At 44.1% G+C, this 16788-nt stretch overlaps 1 protein-coding gene across 26 annotated transcripts in view; it reads right to left on the bottom strand.

The window, feature by feature from the left end:
* The window catches only part of LOC138635402 (disks large homolog 1-like), a 94046-nt gene that overhangs the window by 13100 nt on the left and 64158 nt on the right, over positions 1-16788 (bottom strand). For 9 of the 26 annotated variants that reach the window (XM_069722836.1, XM_069722837.1, XM_069722840.1 and 6 more), the window contains 12 exons: positions 15161-15256; positions 14969-15064; positions 14295-14348; positions 12225-12275; positions 10193-10317; positions 8892-9061; positions 7627-7763; positions 6686-6830; positions 2949-3078; positions 1480-1636; positions 855-957; positions 41-155 (listed from right to left, as the gene is read on the bottom strand). In XM_069722836.1, the coding sequence (XP_069578937.1) occupies positions 41-155; positions 855-957; positions 1480-1636; positions 2949-3078; positions 6686-6830; positions 7627-7763; positions 8892-9061; positions 10193-10317; positions 12225-12275; positions 14295-14348; positions 14969-15064; positions 15161-15256 (1379 nt within the window). The remainder of the gene's footprint in view (positions 1-40; positions 156-854; positions 958-1479; positions 1637-2948; positions 3079-6685; positions 6831-7626; positions 7764-8891; positions 9062-10192; positions 10318-12224; positions 12276-14294; positions 14349-14968; positions 15065-15160; positions 15257-16788) is intronic. The other 17 variants (XM_069722849.1, XM_069722852.1, XM_069722857.1 and 14 more) reach the window with 3 other exon arrangements.

The raw sequence follows: 16788 nt of genomic DNA, 5'->3' as shown, positions 1-16788 counted from the left end.
ACACGTGGTAGCCGTTGCCCCGGGCGAGCCGTCGTCTCACCTGACGTAGAGCGATCTCTTCTGACTCGTCCGCAGAGATCCGGATCCCGAACTGATGCTGCTGTTCATCATCTGCTCCCTCAGGTCGTGGATCTTCGCCTCGAACCGGCTGTACTCTGATTCAACGAGAGGAGGGTTTAGGGTGAGGGGGGGGTCAGAGGTCATCCAGCGAGTCCAAATAAGATTTCAGGATCCTTCCGGTTGCAGATGAAACACCCAGGAACTGAGTTTAAACATGTTTAGATGACATAAAAATGTCTTTTTAATTTAAAAAAAAACAACAACACCCTTGATGGTTAATTTTTTGTGGAAGTCTCCTTCAAGGTCAGTTTGACCAAATGATCTGCAGTTAATTTGATAATCAATTAACTGTTTTCAGTCAATTCTCAAACAAAAATACGGAGACGCAGCCGAATATTTTGATTCTGATCATTTTTTTCAGCATAATTGAGCTTAAGTTTTGATTTTAAGTTTGTTTTGACAAATTGTTGACATTTCATAAACTAAACAAATCCTCACTCGATAATGGAATTGATATAGTTTCCGATTTTCAACTTGAAATGCGGATTTCTGAGCTGAAGAGCAGCTGATTTCAAATTCAGAACAAAAATCAATTTCCCGGAAGCTTTAACGCTGAAAAAACATCCCAAATTATTTGTAAATTTATTATTTGTCAATTTTGTGTGTGGAAATAATCAACTTTGACTTCCTCTGGAGAAAAAGAGAATTTCCAAAACTCATTCTCATTGTGATTCTTGATTAAAAATATTTTCTAAACCAGAGAAGTGCGTCAGGTTTGCGTCGCTGCGTCTCACCCTCCGGCCTGTAGTGGGCGATGATGGTCACCGTCTGCCCGGCGTTCTTCAGGGCGGCGGCCGCCTGTTCGTGGGTGGCGTTACGGAGGTCGACCCCGTTCACCTGGAAACGGAAACAAACGGCGTCAGACGGAGCGGCAGCGGTCCCTCGGCACCGCCTTACAGGTTATATTGATATGAAATGTCTTGAGTCCAAATCTATAAATAAACCAAAAAAACTACAACAGTTTGCCTTTAAACTTTTTCTCCCTAATAAACAATCTGACATTATTTTCACCATTATTATTATTATTACCATGTTTGTGTCCAAGTAGATAATAAATAAACACCCAAAAAAGCTTTCAAGACAAAACTCGCCAAAGACCTCGGAGGAGCACGTATTAGTTAAGATTTTGGGGTCAAAGGTCAAATCTGGAGCAACACATCCAGTCAGACTCCTGATTCGTTGAGTTGAAGTTAGTGTAAATGTAGAAACGGATCAACGTGTTTTAACCTCAACAACTCTCTAAATCTGATTGTTGGAGGAAACACAGGTGTGTGTGTGTGTGTGTGTGTGTGTGTGTGTGTGTGTGTGTGTGTGTGTGTGTGTGTGTGTGTGTGTGTGTGTGTGTGTGTGTGTGTGTACAGACACGAGTCTGTCTCCTTTCCTCAGCTCTCCACAGAGGTCAGCTGGTCCTCCGGCGAGGATGAAGGAGATGAAGATGCCCTCTCCGTCCTCCCCGCCCACGATGTTGAAGCCGAGCCCCGTCGCTCCTCTGTGCAGCACCACCTTCCTGGGCTCCCTGTTGGACCACACAGCTGTCAATCATCCTGACGTCACGTGACGTCACACAGCAGCTGTCGATCACCCTGAAGTCAGGTAATCTCACGCAGAGCTGTCAATCGTCCCGATGACACGCGACGTGACACAGAGGTGTCGTTCATCGCAACATCACGTGACCTCACACGGCAGCTGTCAATCATCCTGGGATCGCGTCACATCACACAGATCTGTCAATCAACGTGACGTCACACACAGCTGTCAATCGTCTCTACATCATATGACCTCAAACTGAGCTGTCAATCATCCTGAGATCACGTGACATCACACGACAGCTGTCCATCATCCGGACCTCAAGTGACCTCCCACAGAGCTGTCAATCATCGGGACATCATGTGACCTCCCACAGAGCTGTCACTCATCGGGACATCATGTGACCTCACGTGAGGAGAATAAAGGAAAAACCGTATCATCTTCCTCTGAACCTGAAAACACAACGACTGAAATCCTCCAATCAGAAAAGTCCACATCAGTCGTTTGATGATGACGACGGCTCCGAGGCCTCTTCGTTTGTTTGAGAATGACGACGCAGTCGATGGAGGAGCGAAATGTTTCCTGCTGAGTGCAGAACGAGCTGAAAGTTGAAGTAAAACCCTGCAAACATCAGACTGAGGAGCGACAACGAGCGCGATTACGGGTTTGAACCAGTAGAGGGCGGCGCAGCTGTAGTTCATCCACAAACCAACATTTAACTGACACACACACACACACACACACACACACACACATCAGCTGTTATTCTCCAGATTCATTATGATTTGACTCATTAATTTAAGAAAAAAATAAACCAGAAATAACAAACACCCTCTGCTGATGAGGACAGTGCGGGACGGTCAGAAGCTCCAGGAGAAGTGAGAAAGTGTGGACGGGTTTGACAACAACTGTTCAATAAATCATGTGACGCAGTAAACAGCTGCTCCTGTAGGAACCAATGTTCACATAAATGATTCAGTACACGACTTTGTCTTATTTTTCTTATTTCGCCTTCAATATATTTTGCTTTATTTCTGTTTCTGTAAAAATTAATTAGTTGTTTTTTTTTAAACACTAACTTCATTGCCAGTAAAGTTCAAACTGTAATATTTAGTTTCTTTTCTCACCATAACCATCAAGAATATGTATTTATCGGTCCCAGATGTTCAGATATATAAATGTTCCCCTCCAAAGCTTTTGTTTTGATGACATATGTACGTTAAAAAAAATTAAATAAAACAAAATCGGCTTAAAATACAACACGTTGAAAAGTCAACGACAATAAGGTGTCCGTCTCTCACCGGGTGACGTCGTCGTCTCCCAGCATGCTCTTCGGGGTCGGGGAGTAGCGCCCCGAGGATGCCGGCGGAGGGAGGGACTGACCCAGGAAGGTGGGGGGGCTGATATGGTTCTCCATGTGCTGGGAGTACGCTGGAAGAGACACAAATCAAATCAAATCAAAACCAAAATCAAAATAAAATAAAACAAAATAAAATACAATACAATACAATACAATAAAATAAAATAAAGTACAATACAATAAAATAAAATACAATACAATAAAATACAATAAAATACAATACAATAAAATAAAATAAAAATAAAAATCCAGTCTGTTTGTCAAAACATGAAGCAAAAAAAAAAAAAAAAAAAAATCTAAAATCAAAATAATATAAAAATGCACCATCAAGTCAGCGAGCTCCACTTTCAGCAGCAGCTGTGAGTGTTTTGAGGGTTTTTCTCCATCTGATCCTACAACCTGCTCGGGCTCCCGTTACCTCCTGATTGGACGACGGCCGTCGACGGGGGGGTCGTAAGAGTAAACCGCCGAGCGAGGAAACGCAACCCGGCTCCGATCTCGAGCTGGTTGTTGCGTTGAATGCCGAAGAAAAACAAATCTGCTCTTTTTAAACTTATAAGTTTAAACTAACGGTGTAATTCTGATAGTTGATGAAGGCCAGAAATCAGTTATTTGACAAAAAAAAAAAAAAAAAAAACAACAACAACAAACCATCAACAGTTTTAATTCCAAATGAAAATAATCAGCAGTTTTACATGATATTTATCAATATGATATTTTTAAATATAAGATATGACGTCGACACACACGCGACGGAAGGTGTGTGTGTGTGTGTGTGTGTGTGTGTGTGTGTGTGTGTGTGTGTGTGTGTGTGTGTGTGTGTGTGTGTGTGTGTGGAGGGGGAGGAGGGGACCTTTAACAGAATTATTTCCCATTCGTTACCTCTGGTTTGGATCTGTGGGCGTCCACCGTGGCGGGACATCATTATACATATTGCCCCCCCTCCCACCCCACTTGTGTTAGTGTGCTGCTGTGTGGATTAGCTCGTGATGCAGCTCGCTGATTGGATTTGCTGCTCGTCCTTCACGCATCTCAACATCAGCCGAGGAGGAGGAGGAGGAGGAGGATGAAGAGGAGGAGGAGGGGGCAATAACACAGAGGTTAAAGCAGGAAGGAGGGGGCGAAGAGGGGTGGGGGGGGTCTTTGGAGAAGAGGCATGTGACACGGTGACGACAAGCCAACTCTTCCACATCAAATGAGCTCGTCTGTGTGTATTTACAGTGTGTGTGTGTGTGTGTGTGTGTGTGTGTGTGTGTGTGTGTGTGTGTGTGTGTGTGTGTGTGTGTGATATGTCATGCATGTTATTTTTTTTCTCCAGTTAGTATTTTCACACGTGTTTCCAATGAAGCAATAAACCCTCTTGTGTAATATTAAGATTATACAACAAAGTTACCAACTAAATAAAATACGTAATCGGTATGTTGTCATATCGCGGGGGCCCGTTCGCTCTCAGAATATAAAAACTTTGTTTTTTTGTTAGTGCGATCTCCGTTTCCACAGCAACACACGGGGGGGTATGACTAACAACTGGAAAACAATCAGCACCGTCGCTCGACTCTCACGTCGCGTATGCACTGTTTTAATACTACTAGAAGTGGGCCGAGCCTTAGCAACGACCCTAGCAACGGAGACGAGAGCTAGTCCGTCTTATTTGCTTTCTAGAGACGGTTTCTCAAACTGAATCCAGCACAGTCAGCGTAAAAGAACGTATTGTTGAGCATTTTGTTAAAAAAAAAATGTTTTGCTCGGGTGTTGAGAAAGTCAAACATCAACGTCGACTGATTTTACCGCTAAAGCTCTTAAATCGACGGTTTCTGCTCTGCTTGTTCAACACTCGGCAGAAAGGCTTTAAAACACGTCTCCTCTGCTTCGGTCTCTCCGCAGCTGCTCTCCGTTTGTTTTAGACGTCGCCGCCGTTAACTTCACACGATGCTCCGAAGGAGGTTACGAAATCAAACGATTCCTGTCTGAGCTGCAGAAACTCACTCATGCCTTCAACTCGTCCGGTCTCGATATTCAAAATCTGAAAAGCGCAGTCGGTTTTAAAATTCCAGCACGAGCGTGTTTTCATCAGATTCATCAGATTTTGTGTAAAAAGTCAACAAATCCAGTTTTTTGTTGTTTTTTTTTTTAAGCTGGAGTTTCAGGTCTACAGTGAAATCGCAAATGTTCACTTATGAACTTGATCAAGAGACTTTGAATATTTACTTCGTCGCGCCTTCGTTCGTCTGCGACAGGAAGTTCTCCGAAACCTTTAATCAACCCCTCGTATTGTTTAGTTTTTTTTTTTTTTTTTTACAACATCACAACAGTTTTCACTACTTTCCACCGGCGCTGTATGAATAATCCTGAGTAATCTCAACACGCTGTCCGCAGCAAAAAAACGAAAAGCCATTAGCCTCCGCTGTATCGGAGCAGAGGGAGAAATGCGTCAGACACCAGAGCTGTTTCACGGCGACGGGAGTTGTTTTTGCATTAATGTGGTGAAACGCATTGATTTTATCGGTCAATCACGTGTGTTTCTAAAAGAAAAAAGGACTTTCAGGAAAGTACAGCAGGCGAGGAAATGTCACGTTTTCCGCAGCGGGCAGAATTTTTACAAGTTCAAGTTGCAGCAGCAGCGATTGATCAACTCACTGATGGATCACCCCCCCCCCCCCCCCCCCGCGCCTCCCTCTCCCGGTCGGACGGGTTCAGCCGGAAGTCGTTTTTTTTTTTTTTTTCTTCCCTCCCGGCGCTCGCCGTGTCCGGGAATCGGTTTGTCCTTCAGCGTCTCCGCGTCGCTCGGAGGGAGTCGTTGGGAACGGATCCGGAGGTCGCGCTCCGAGAGGAGGAGTTCGGCCTTCGACTTGACTTTGAGAACGAATGCAGTCCCGGCTGAATTCAACGCTTAACTCGGGCGGGGGGGGGGTCAAAAGCACAAAGTCAACCGGGGCCGCGATCTGAACCGAAATCTGCTAATCTGCTTTGCGTCACGTTAGAAGACGCCGGGCAGAAAAATTAAATCCACCAGAGGCTTCACGTCCTCGTTCAGGAAAAGACGCTCGAAGACGACGTTCGGACCAACGTTAGCCTGATGATGGAAAAAAAAAAAAAGGAACCGGGAACCAACTTAACAGAAGCAGTTCAGCATCATCCAGCAACTCGTGTTATTTTATTTTTAATTATTCATTATTATTTTATAACACAAGTATTAAAAGAAATCCAACGGGATGCACGTAAACTTGTGTTTTGGTCCATTTTTAAAGCAGCTGAGCCTCGACTGGAGTCTCAGATGAAATCTGCACGCTTTGGGATCTTATTCTTAATAGAGAAATAGGAGTTTTTTGAGCTTCGTGTAAAAATAATATTTTGACGAGTCATCGTCACTTTTTCCTCAAACAATCAAAAGTTTGTGAACTATTTCTGGACGAGATATTTTTAATCACCGTGTATAATAAAGCGAAGCATTTGCAAGCGAAATATGGCTTAAAGCAGACTGAAATAATTAAAAGGTTAAAAAAATCAATTCTGCTGTCTGATCCACACTCTGTTTGTTCTTTTGTTCTTTTGACCAGCGCTCCTCGTCTTCACTCAGACGGACGTCGACGTGCTGCCTGCTGATGTTTCACGTGCGGAAGAAGAAGAAGAAAGAAAAAAAATAAAGTGTTCGGGGTAGAAATGAAAAGTGTCACTCACAGTTGGTGAGGTCGGGCGGGGCGAAGCTGTCGTTCATGAAGACACTGTTGGGTTTAGCCACTTTCAAGTAGACCACGTCAGGAGTGTTTTTCAAGGCAGTGACGGCGTGTTCGTGGCTCACCTCCTCCAGGCAAGCGCTGTTCACCTAAAAAAAAAAAAAAAAAAGGAAAAAGAAACACACATCCTACGTCACCATCATCAGCCGGTTTTATGGGAAACTTTTCATTCGATTCTGCTTTTCATTTACAGACTAAATATAAACATCCAGGGACGGCAAGTGATGTAAAAAAAACAACCTGTTGTGGGAATTTAACGGGAGAGATTATGAGCGTTATACTTCGCCGCGGCTTCTCACGGTTGACTTCTATTGTTTATTGGTGGAGATCAATTCTGACCTCCGGTTTTTCCCTGGTGGATATTATGCACTGTCTGATAAACTCTAAGATTATAAAGAGGGTTTTGCCATCCGGTCTATAACTAAAGAAAACACTTGCCGAAATGTTTTTATGTTTTTCTACATCAGTCTGTAACAGATTATTGAAGGGAACTTGTTTTCCTTTTAAATGATGTATTAGATCCTATTTTCACAAACAGGTTATTGATGTTATTGATGTTTGGTAAAAAAAAAAAAAAAAACCTTATGTTGTTGTATATTTATATTTATATGTGCTGCTTACGTCCTATTTTATTGCTCTTTGCGTGTTTATAAACTTAAATTTCATGTTTCTTGTTGGATGACGTTAAAACTTGACTCCCGCTTTAGGAATTTTATTCAAAATCCAGAATCCGCAGACGGCAAAGCTACGGTTTTGTAATGTCATGTTTTATTCATGTATTTTTGGTTGTCGTACAAGTTCAGGTGAACTTGGCATTAAAACAATAAACCTAGTGATTTTTTTATTTTTTTATTTGTGTATTTTTTTTGTACGAAGGGTCCTTACAGCCAGCAGTTTGTCTCCGATCTGCAGCCTCCCGTCTTTATGTGCAGCTCCGCCTTCGATGATCTTGGTGACGTAGATGCTGTTGTCGCCCGGGATGTGCTGGTTCCCGACTCCGCCCGCTATACTGAAGCCGAGACCTGACGACGCACCGGGAGACGAGGGCCGCAGGATGAGGAGGAGGAGGAGGATCGAACGTTACAAAGAGCCATCACTAAAACTGGAGGGTTTATTTTTGTGACAAACACGGATGCATTCTGGTGCTGCAAAAAAACAACAACACACAACCAAAAATGCTAGAAGCTAGAAAACAGACTGTGGTATCCGTAATTCCTGTAATACATCCACAGCTGACACAACGAGCACTTCACGGGGACAAACGCAGGATGCCACCGAAACACGCTGCTGCCGATTCAACACAAATCAGGGCACATAAACGCACAAAAGCATATTTCGGGATGTTTCCGTGGTAACTGAGGCTTTTTTTTTTCTTCTTGAGCCTTGTCTGAATAATCATGAGGCCCGGAGGGATTTCACTAAAGCTCCTAAACAAGCAGGAGACGATCCAGCAAAGCAACACAACATGGAGCCAAACACACACACAACAACAACATCTGTACACTTCGTCTGGAGCGGCACCGCTGGGGCAGTCAGCAACACTGCACTGTAAAAGATTCACCCACTTTACTACAAGACACCCACTCTACAAAACAACACCCACTTTACTACAAGACACACTCAGCTTACTGAGACAGACCCACTTCACTATAACACACACCCACTTTACTACCAGACACCCACTTCATTACCAGACACACCCACTTCACTATAACACACACCCACTTTACTATAAGACTGACCCACTTCACTACAAGACACACTCAGCTTACTGAGACAGACCCACTTCACTATAACACACACCCACTTTACTACCAGACACCCACTTCATTACCAGACACACCCACTTTACTATAAGACTGACCCACTTCACGACAAGACACACCAACTTTACTACGAGACACACCCACTTTACTACGAGACACACCCACTTTACTGTAATACTCAATCAAACCAATCAACCCTTGAACCCTTCCTCCTCAGATGTACACGATTCTCTTAGGTGGCCTATTTTTTATCTCAAAATGGCGGCTTGTTCCAAAAGGTTTTGGCTCAGGATGAGAAAGTGCTTTTAGTTTCTCTACACGTCATGAACAAATATTCAGGTAAAAAAAACAAAAAAAAAACAGAGTGTAAACCCTTCAGGGTACCTTTGGGTCCTTTCACCAATTTGATCTCCATCACTTTCTCAGAGACGGGTTTCCTCCTGCGGACGTAGAGCCGGACCAGAGAGCCCGCCTCCTTCAGCGCCTCCACGGCTCGGCTGTGGGTCACGTCCCGAACATCCGCCTCGTTGACTCTCAGGATGACGTCGTTGACCCTGAAACACAGGAGGGAGAGGGAGGGGGGGGTCTGTAAGAGATCTCGGCTCTCGCGCAGACACATGAACCTCACAGAGTCCAACAAACTGGGGTTTATTTCATGGGCAACATGAAACTGAGGCGATACTCTTCATCCCATCATCATCATCATCGTCATTATCTGGATCAGGTGCGACAGACTTTCACCGCTGCATTATGAATGAAGCGGTGAAAGGACGGCGGGGCACCGCGTGGGGTCCCGGGCATACGAGACACCAGCTCGCACTGCTCACTTCGCATCGTAACCACGGTTACGTAAAGGGCGACTTCACATATCTTTAAAGGGCTTTCTGTCATAATTAAAAGGAAAGTATGCTTCTATTAAGAGAGATTTTCCTTCTATCTCTACTGAGATCTCCCCGTTCAGTTCAGCTCTGCTTCGTTTTGCCCTTTTGAGCGACAGACACTAACACAAAGCATTTTCTCTGGTTAGACCCCCCCCTCCCCTCCCCCCAGTTTCAGAAATAACAGCACCTTTTTCCACTTTAACCTGCTTTGTCTTCTAATCTGATCAAATATTAAACTTCCCTGACAAGAAAAAAAACAAACAAACAGCGACACGAGTCATTGATTGTAAAAAAAAAAAAAAGTTCCCCGCACTGACTTTGAACATTCAAACAGAGGACACAGCCTGAAGGCTCCATCTTTTTTCTTTGTGTGACTGTTACGAGTGAGTTTTCCGAGTGACGTCGCTTGATCATCATCAGCATCAGCAAAACGCGTGTTTTTTGACCAGGTGGTAAGTGAGCATTTGTGATTTCACCGTGGACCTGAGGCTCGAGCAGAGATTATATGATTATATAACGCTGGATAAATTACAGCGGTGTGCGTGTGTGGTGGTGGTGGTGGTGGTGGTGGAGGGGGGGGGAAGGGGGTAGTAGCATGTATTTAAGTCTATTCTCATGACTTTGAGGTGATGGACGGATAGAAGGAGACTTCTTCTGAGGGAACTGAATTAATGGTTTTAACCAGCAGATCTCCAGATGACACTCAAGACTTAAATTACAATTCAACATAAAGACAAACATCTTCCCGTTTTTTTTTTTTTGGGGTTTTTTTGTACTTGCTGAGACAAGATCTGCGTGTCTCACCTGAGCCGCCCGTCCTGGGCGGCCGCTCCTCCGGGTATGACTTTGGTGATGAAGATGCTGGGGTCTTCACCGATGTGCGGGTTGTCCGTGCCGCCTGCGATGCTGAAGCCCAGCCCCGAGTTTCCCTGGACGCCACGACGACGAACAAAAACACAGATTAATAAAAAGCAACGGCTGATTAAGACAGTCAGCACGAACACCAATAAATCACACGGGAAAAATTCTGTATTAAGTCTGTTTCCTTGCAGCAAGGTCCAGGTTAAGATGCTGACGATACAACTCTACACTTACTGCAAATGTTTCACATTAAAAGCCTCCCAAAAAATAAAAGCCAGGGCTGAAATGTCAAATATTTGAATGTGAAATATTTGAGGTGAGTTGGTGATTTTAAACTGTTTGTTTTGTTAAATACAGGAAGTCAAAACAGCGGCGAGTACAAGTTGGGAGGCTGTGGCTCAGTCGGTAGAGTGGGTTGAACACTAATCGGACGGTTGGTGGTTCGATCCCCAGCTCCTCCTGTCCACATACCTAAGTGTCCTTGAGTAAGACACTGAACCCAAAGTTGCTACCGATGGTTCACCATCGGTGTGTGAATGTGCTCCTGATGGCAGCACCTTGCATGGTGATCTGTCTCATTAGTGTGTGAATGGGAAAACTATGTTAAAGCACTTTGAGACCGAAAGGTGATAAAGCGCTATACAAGTACAGACCATTTACAAGCGGCAACGGCGCTCGTTGGTCTGTGAACTGCCGTTGAGTTCGTACTTTTGGGGGTTTTTTGGAGGCAGAAGTGACGAGCTGTCAATCAAACAGACACACCTCCAAAAATGCTAGTTGTTTTTTTTTAAGACCTGATATCTAATTACTGACGAGATTATTTTCAGATGGACCGCCAGAAAACTAATAAGAAGGAGGGACTTCTGTGAATGGAACCGTAACGATTTGTGGAAGAAAAAAAAGATAGACTTTGTACGCCACGAGAGAAGTTGAATAGGAGTCCACGGAGCCGGAGCCGACATCTAGTGGATCTGAGTGGTATTGCAGTTTGCGGCATTTCTGCATTGGCCGAATTTTGTCAGACCTGGAATCTGCGTCCACTTTTATATACAGTTTACAGATGAGTATATGACCAACAGCGCATCAATTTATTTTAAATTATCAACAAAACTAGTTTCAGCAAACGATGAATCCACGTTAGCAGCAACAGGACGGGTGTTGGTGTTGCTGAAGGAGCATCGGAGACACGTTCAGCGACGCTCGGCTGAGATTTGCTGACTGTACGAAGAATCCAGACCGTCAGCAGATTTTAACACCTGCAGGACGGTTCGAAACTTTAGTTTCAAGTAAACACCGACGGGGGAAAAAAAAAAAATCTGTTCCCAGTAACACACACTGATATAATTCCTCTACTATGACGGTTAAAAAACACGACGCACACACACGAGAAGCCGGAGGCCCGTTGAACCTGCAGACAGAATAACAGACGGGCTGCGGATCTTGTGGGACTCAGCTGGCAGAAATGCGGTTTTTTTTTTATTTTTTAATTTATTTTATTTACGCTGCACTGATAATAATTTGCACTTGAGAAAGCACAGCTGAATTAGGACGAGAGAAAAAAAAGAAAAAAGTTGGAGAGACACTAACAATGTAAAAAGATTATAACCACAGGCAGAGTTAAGGATTAAAACGCAGCTGCGTTAAAAAAAAAGAAAGTTTATTTTTTTTTTGAGATCACAAACACAAAGGTTTTTGTATTGTCGAACAGAGTTCTTTCAGCGTGTCATCGGTTTTTTTTTAAAAAAGATTTCAAATGCAGCAAGAGGTTGTTTTTTTTTAAAGTTGTGAAGTTTATAAAAGTGTCAAAGTCAAGAGCGTTGAGCTGCCAGCTGTCTCTTATGAGTTATGGACCGCGGCTCGTAAAGACGTGCGAGAGTCCATCTGCTGACGACGTGACCGTGATTGCAAAGGGGAATAAAAAAATAAATAAATAAAGGAGGAAGGCCGCTCGTCGTCGTCGTCGTCGTCGTCTTACCCGCTCCAGCGTGATCTCCTCGTACTCGTAGTCCGCCTCCGTCCCGTTCACCTGCGCACAGAAACAGATTCGACCCGTCAGCATCGTTTTGTGTTGTTTTCTTGGAGGGGGGGGGGTTGTTTTCATTTACATGTATTTTAGATTTTTTTTTATTTTTTTTTATTAATCGGAATCTATAAGAGTCAAGAGTTTTATTTTTAAGAAACTTCTGCCTTCACTTTCCAGACCCGAAAGGCTTTGTCCATTTTTAATATTTAATCTGTGGTGTGAAGGCTGCTGGCGTGTTTTTACAGGGATGAAAGAAATATGTTGGAAATCAGCTGGAAAAACTGCAGTGAATTTTTTTCAGTCATTATCTACCATTAAATAAACTTCCTCATTTTCCCTGGTTATCTTGAATAATTTTTTTTTTTTTTTTTTTTTTTAAACGGTTTTATAGACGCTCACGTGTGGAGGTTTTCACGAAGCTGTCGGCGAGCTTCCCTGAACTCTTCCGAGTTGAAACGTGGTGAGAGCGAAGTCAGCCAGAGAGTAAGAAGCTTCTTCTTTTTTTTTTTTTACAAATAAGGTTTTTTCTCAACGTCTCAGTGTCGGCGAAAATTAAAGCTGGCAAGAGACGACGAGGGGATCTCAGCGGCGGCGGCCAACATCTGGAGCAGTCGAGGAGTCACTCGGAGGCCGGGCGGCTGTTTAAAACTGTGTCAGATAAAACAGCCGGTTCCCGTGGAACAAATCCTTCGCGGTCACTGCTGCCGATTATTTATTTTTTACACTCGCTAATGTTTTTAGTTAAAAGGAAAACTTCAGGGCTCAAATTTAATGAAACTCGCTGGAAGGCTGAAGCGTGGCTCGATGAAGATGAAGTTATCGTTCCCTTTCGTTAACATTGCGCTCGATAGGACGTTGAGGTTACTAATCGCAATACGTCCTAAAAAAAAAAATCCAGCAGAGGGCGGTGAAGGTTTCAATATTGGCAAAGCATAGGCCATTCGACAAATACGACAATTTCGTATCATAATCCACAAACGCAATAAAGAAAGCAGTTTTGGTAACATGCACGTCCAGACATATGCGGAGGTTGTAGCCGCAGATATAAAATATCGCAGAGGATTTATTTTTTTTTTAGCGTGAGTTGAAATCTGCGAGTTTTTCCTTTAGTTTTCAGGTTAGATTCCACACAATGAAAATTTTCTTTAAAAAAGAGAAAAGTTTGAGCTTTTTTTTTTTTTTTTTTAACACAAACACACAAGTGAATATGCAATAATACATTTAAGGTTGTATCTAAATCCATTCATGAAATAAACCAATCAGACTGCAATATCTAAGCAATATTAATATAATATTGTGATTATACAACAAGTTGCCATCAAATCAAAAATGTATTTCATATTGCGGGGGCCATTCGCTCACAAAATAACGCTTTTTTTTGTTGTTTGTTAGCGCGATCTCCGTTTCCATGACAACCCACGGGGTGTGACTAACAACTGGAAAACAATCAGTCGCCCTCAGTTGACGCGAACGTAACGTACGCAATGTTTACCATACCAGGAAGTTGTCCGACCCTTAGCAACCACCCTAGCGACAGAGAGGATTTCTAGTCCTTTTTTTTTTTTTTTTGCTTTTTAGAGACGGTTTCTCACGCTGAACATACACAGCACGTAGAAACACTAAACTGCTCAGCTAGCTCAGTCTCGCTGTAACCAAGATACCTGCCGTGTTCAGCTGACCAATCGGATCGCTGGGTCGGAACTACTTTGTTGTATAATCTCTCAATAATGCATCCTTAAAATACATTGAACATAAGACGGAGCCAAAAGAAAACAACCCATAATGCAACACCCTCCGTAGAAGACTCTGCAATGCTCCTTCATTCAAACATCAGATCTGACGTCCTCAAATAAAAAATAAAAAAAAAATGACCCAATTTTCTTTTATTTTTTTTACCGAAATCTACGGAAAATAAAAACGTCCTCTTATATTCAAAGCATTTACGGCTCGATGTGAAACACGGTGCGAATTTCCGTCCGCAGGTGATAATCGGCGTCGTGTTTAAAGCGTGTTGAAACTCACGTATGGAGGCGTGTCCAGGCTGTCGGCGTTGACCACCACGGGGGGAGGATTGGCCTGAAGGAGAGAGCGAGAGAAGAAGACACATCAGAGCGTCAAGGGAAGGAAATCAAAACGCGTCGACAAGCATCCTCCAAAAAAAACATAAAATCCAACCGTCAACATACAACCGCAAAAAAACAAAAACAACCACAAAAAAACCTGCGCTGACCTCCCCTCCCCCCCTCCTCCCCTCCCCCGCAGAGCTCCCACAAACCCGCAAATAAAGAGGCAGCGCTGACTTACTCTCCTCATGATGCTACACACCGACTGAGGATGGAGAAGAAAAAAAAACGGGAAGCCGGTGGATTTGAGCAGAGATTAGTGAGGACAGAGCGGCACGTACATGACGGCATTTCACGCTGCAGAAGATGCAGCGCTGAAACATGAAGCTAAAATAAAAAATAAAAAATCAAATAAATCAATCAGATCAAAATCCTCGCAGGAAGGAAGGTTGTTTTTTTTTTCTTTCTCTGCTCCTTCACCTCGTCCTTCCTCCCTCTCTGGTTTCTAAACTCAAACCGCCGCCTCGCTCGCTCGCTCACTTTCCGCCCCGGGAGGAGCCAGATGGGCTCTTAAAAGTCAAACGGGGGGAGCGTGGCATTTCTCCCACTGTTTCCATCTACTAATCTGCTCACTTCATCAGAGCCGCAGCTGGACGGCAGACGCGGAGCCGAGCTCGGCGAGCGACGGGCGGGCGGCGGCGGAGAAGGAGAGACGAGCGGAGATGGAAGCTGCGGATGGATGGAGCGGAGAGGAGGACAAGTGGAGCAAAAATAACAACAAAAAAATACAAAGAAACAACAACAACAACAACAACAAAAAAGGACCTGTGACGTCGGAGGGATGACGGTGGTCTCGGCTGGGATTGGCGAGATTGGGATCACGGGGATTATGGGAGAGGAAGGCGGGGCGGCTTCGGCCTGCTGAACAATAGCATGGTGAGGGGTCAAAGGTTAGACAAACACAGTGCAGCACAGATGAACGGCAGCAGGGTGATGATGAGGATGATGGAGGAAGAGGAGGAGGAGGAGGGTGAGGATGAGTTGCATGTGTGATGTTGATTTAAGGTGCCCCCCCCCCCCCGACCACGCTCAGGTGCCAGCTCTGGGCGGAGTTTGACAGGGCAGGGCCACGGGGGGGTGTGGGGGGGGAAGGGTGTGTCAGAGAGGTCGGCCAATCGCGGGAGGACGCCGTGTGATTGACAGATTACCTGACGCTTCGGGCTCTCAGACGGTCCCTGACGTGGAAAACTCACCCATCTGCTGCTCTGAGGATTAAAGCCATACTATCTGACCTTTGAGCGCGTCTGAATGAGTGTGTGTGTGTGTGTGTGTGTGTGTGTGTGTGTGTGTGTGTGTGTGTGTGTGTGTGTGTGTGTGTGTGTGTGTGTGTGTGTTAAATCCCCAGTCCCTCGGTACAGTCTCAGCAGGGGTGGATGTCCCCTTTTTTTTTTTTCTTCTTTCTGTGCCATCACTGAAAAGCGGGGAATATTTCAATCTGGGAGAGCAGAGAGTATTAACCCTGGCTGCCAGCAGTGACATCAGCACGGTGGGGTCAAAGGTCAAATAACACTCAGGACTGGCCCCGATTTTAAACAGCCACATGCCTCCTGATATTTGTTTTTACATCTATAATATGGCGGTACGTTACATTTACCGCGTCGCGTTCACTGACAGCTTTATGTCGTATTTATGACGTTCGGGATGAAGCAGGGAGTCTCTTGAGAAGCAGCTTTTATTTTGAAAGTCAGCAGACTTTTCTACTGAGAAACTTTTATTGTGGAGAAATCACAGGAATTTTTTTTTTTTTTTTTTTTTTTTTTAAAGGTTTCCGCAATATTTCACAGGATTGGTTGAATTTGCCGTAAATGATTGAGATCTCAAGATTTTTCCTGGAGGGACGAGAAAGGAAAGTAAATAAAAAAATCTTCCACTGTATGAATCTTCTGTTAAGTTTTCAGGGGTTTTTTTTAGACCGACTTTTTGTCTGTTCAACACCTTTTTTTTTTCCGTTTAACGAACCATCGCTTTGGTAAAACCATTTCTTTTCTCTCGTATACATACACACATTTTTTTTTAATCTTTACACGATGTAACAAACTCTTCTGTGGACAAAAAAAACCAAAAACATCTTTGACACCTTTTTAAAGCCCCGCTCAACACATTAAAACAAACAAACAAAAAAACCCAAAGGAGCGCGTGACGGCCTTCGACGCTGTGACCTCTATTATGCAAGAGCGGGACCTCGTGAAGCCGCTGGCAGGAAGTCGCTGCTGTGTTTCCAAGAGGCTTAATTGTTGTGCTGCAGCAGCAGAACCCGGAGCCCATGGAAAACCAACGGCCACTAAAATTAGCCCCCGCGCATCGACCGCATTGATCCACCAAGCCCTACTTCTGGAGCGCCCGCTCGGAAAGCCGCTGACAATGGAGCTTAATTGCTCCCAAAAGATACAAAC

This window comes from Brachyistius frenatus, unplaced genomic scaffold, assembly GCF_029030835.1.
Source record: "Brachyistius frenatus isolate BFR_SWC_R1_liver_20210118 unplaced genomic scaffold, ASM2903083v1 Contig_306, whole genome shotgun sequence".
Classification (NCBI taxonomy): domain Eukaryota; kingdom Metazoa; phylum Chordata; class Actinopteri; family Embiotocidae; genus Brachyistius; species Brachyistius frenatus.
Note: the sequence above shows the minus strand (reverse complement) of the source record. Positions and strands in the feature narration are given on the sequence as shown.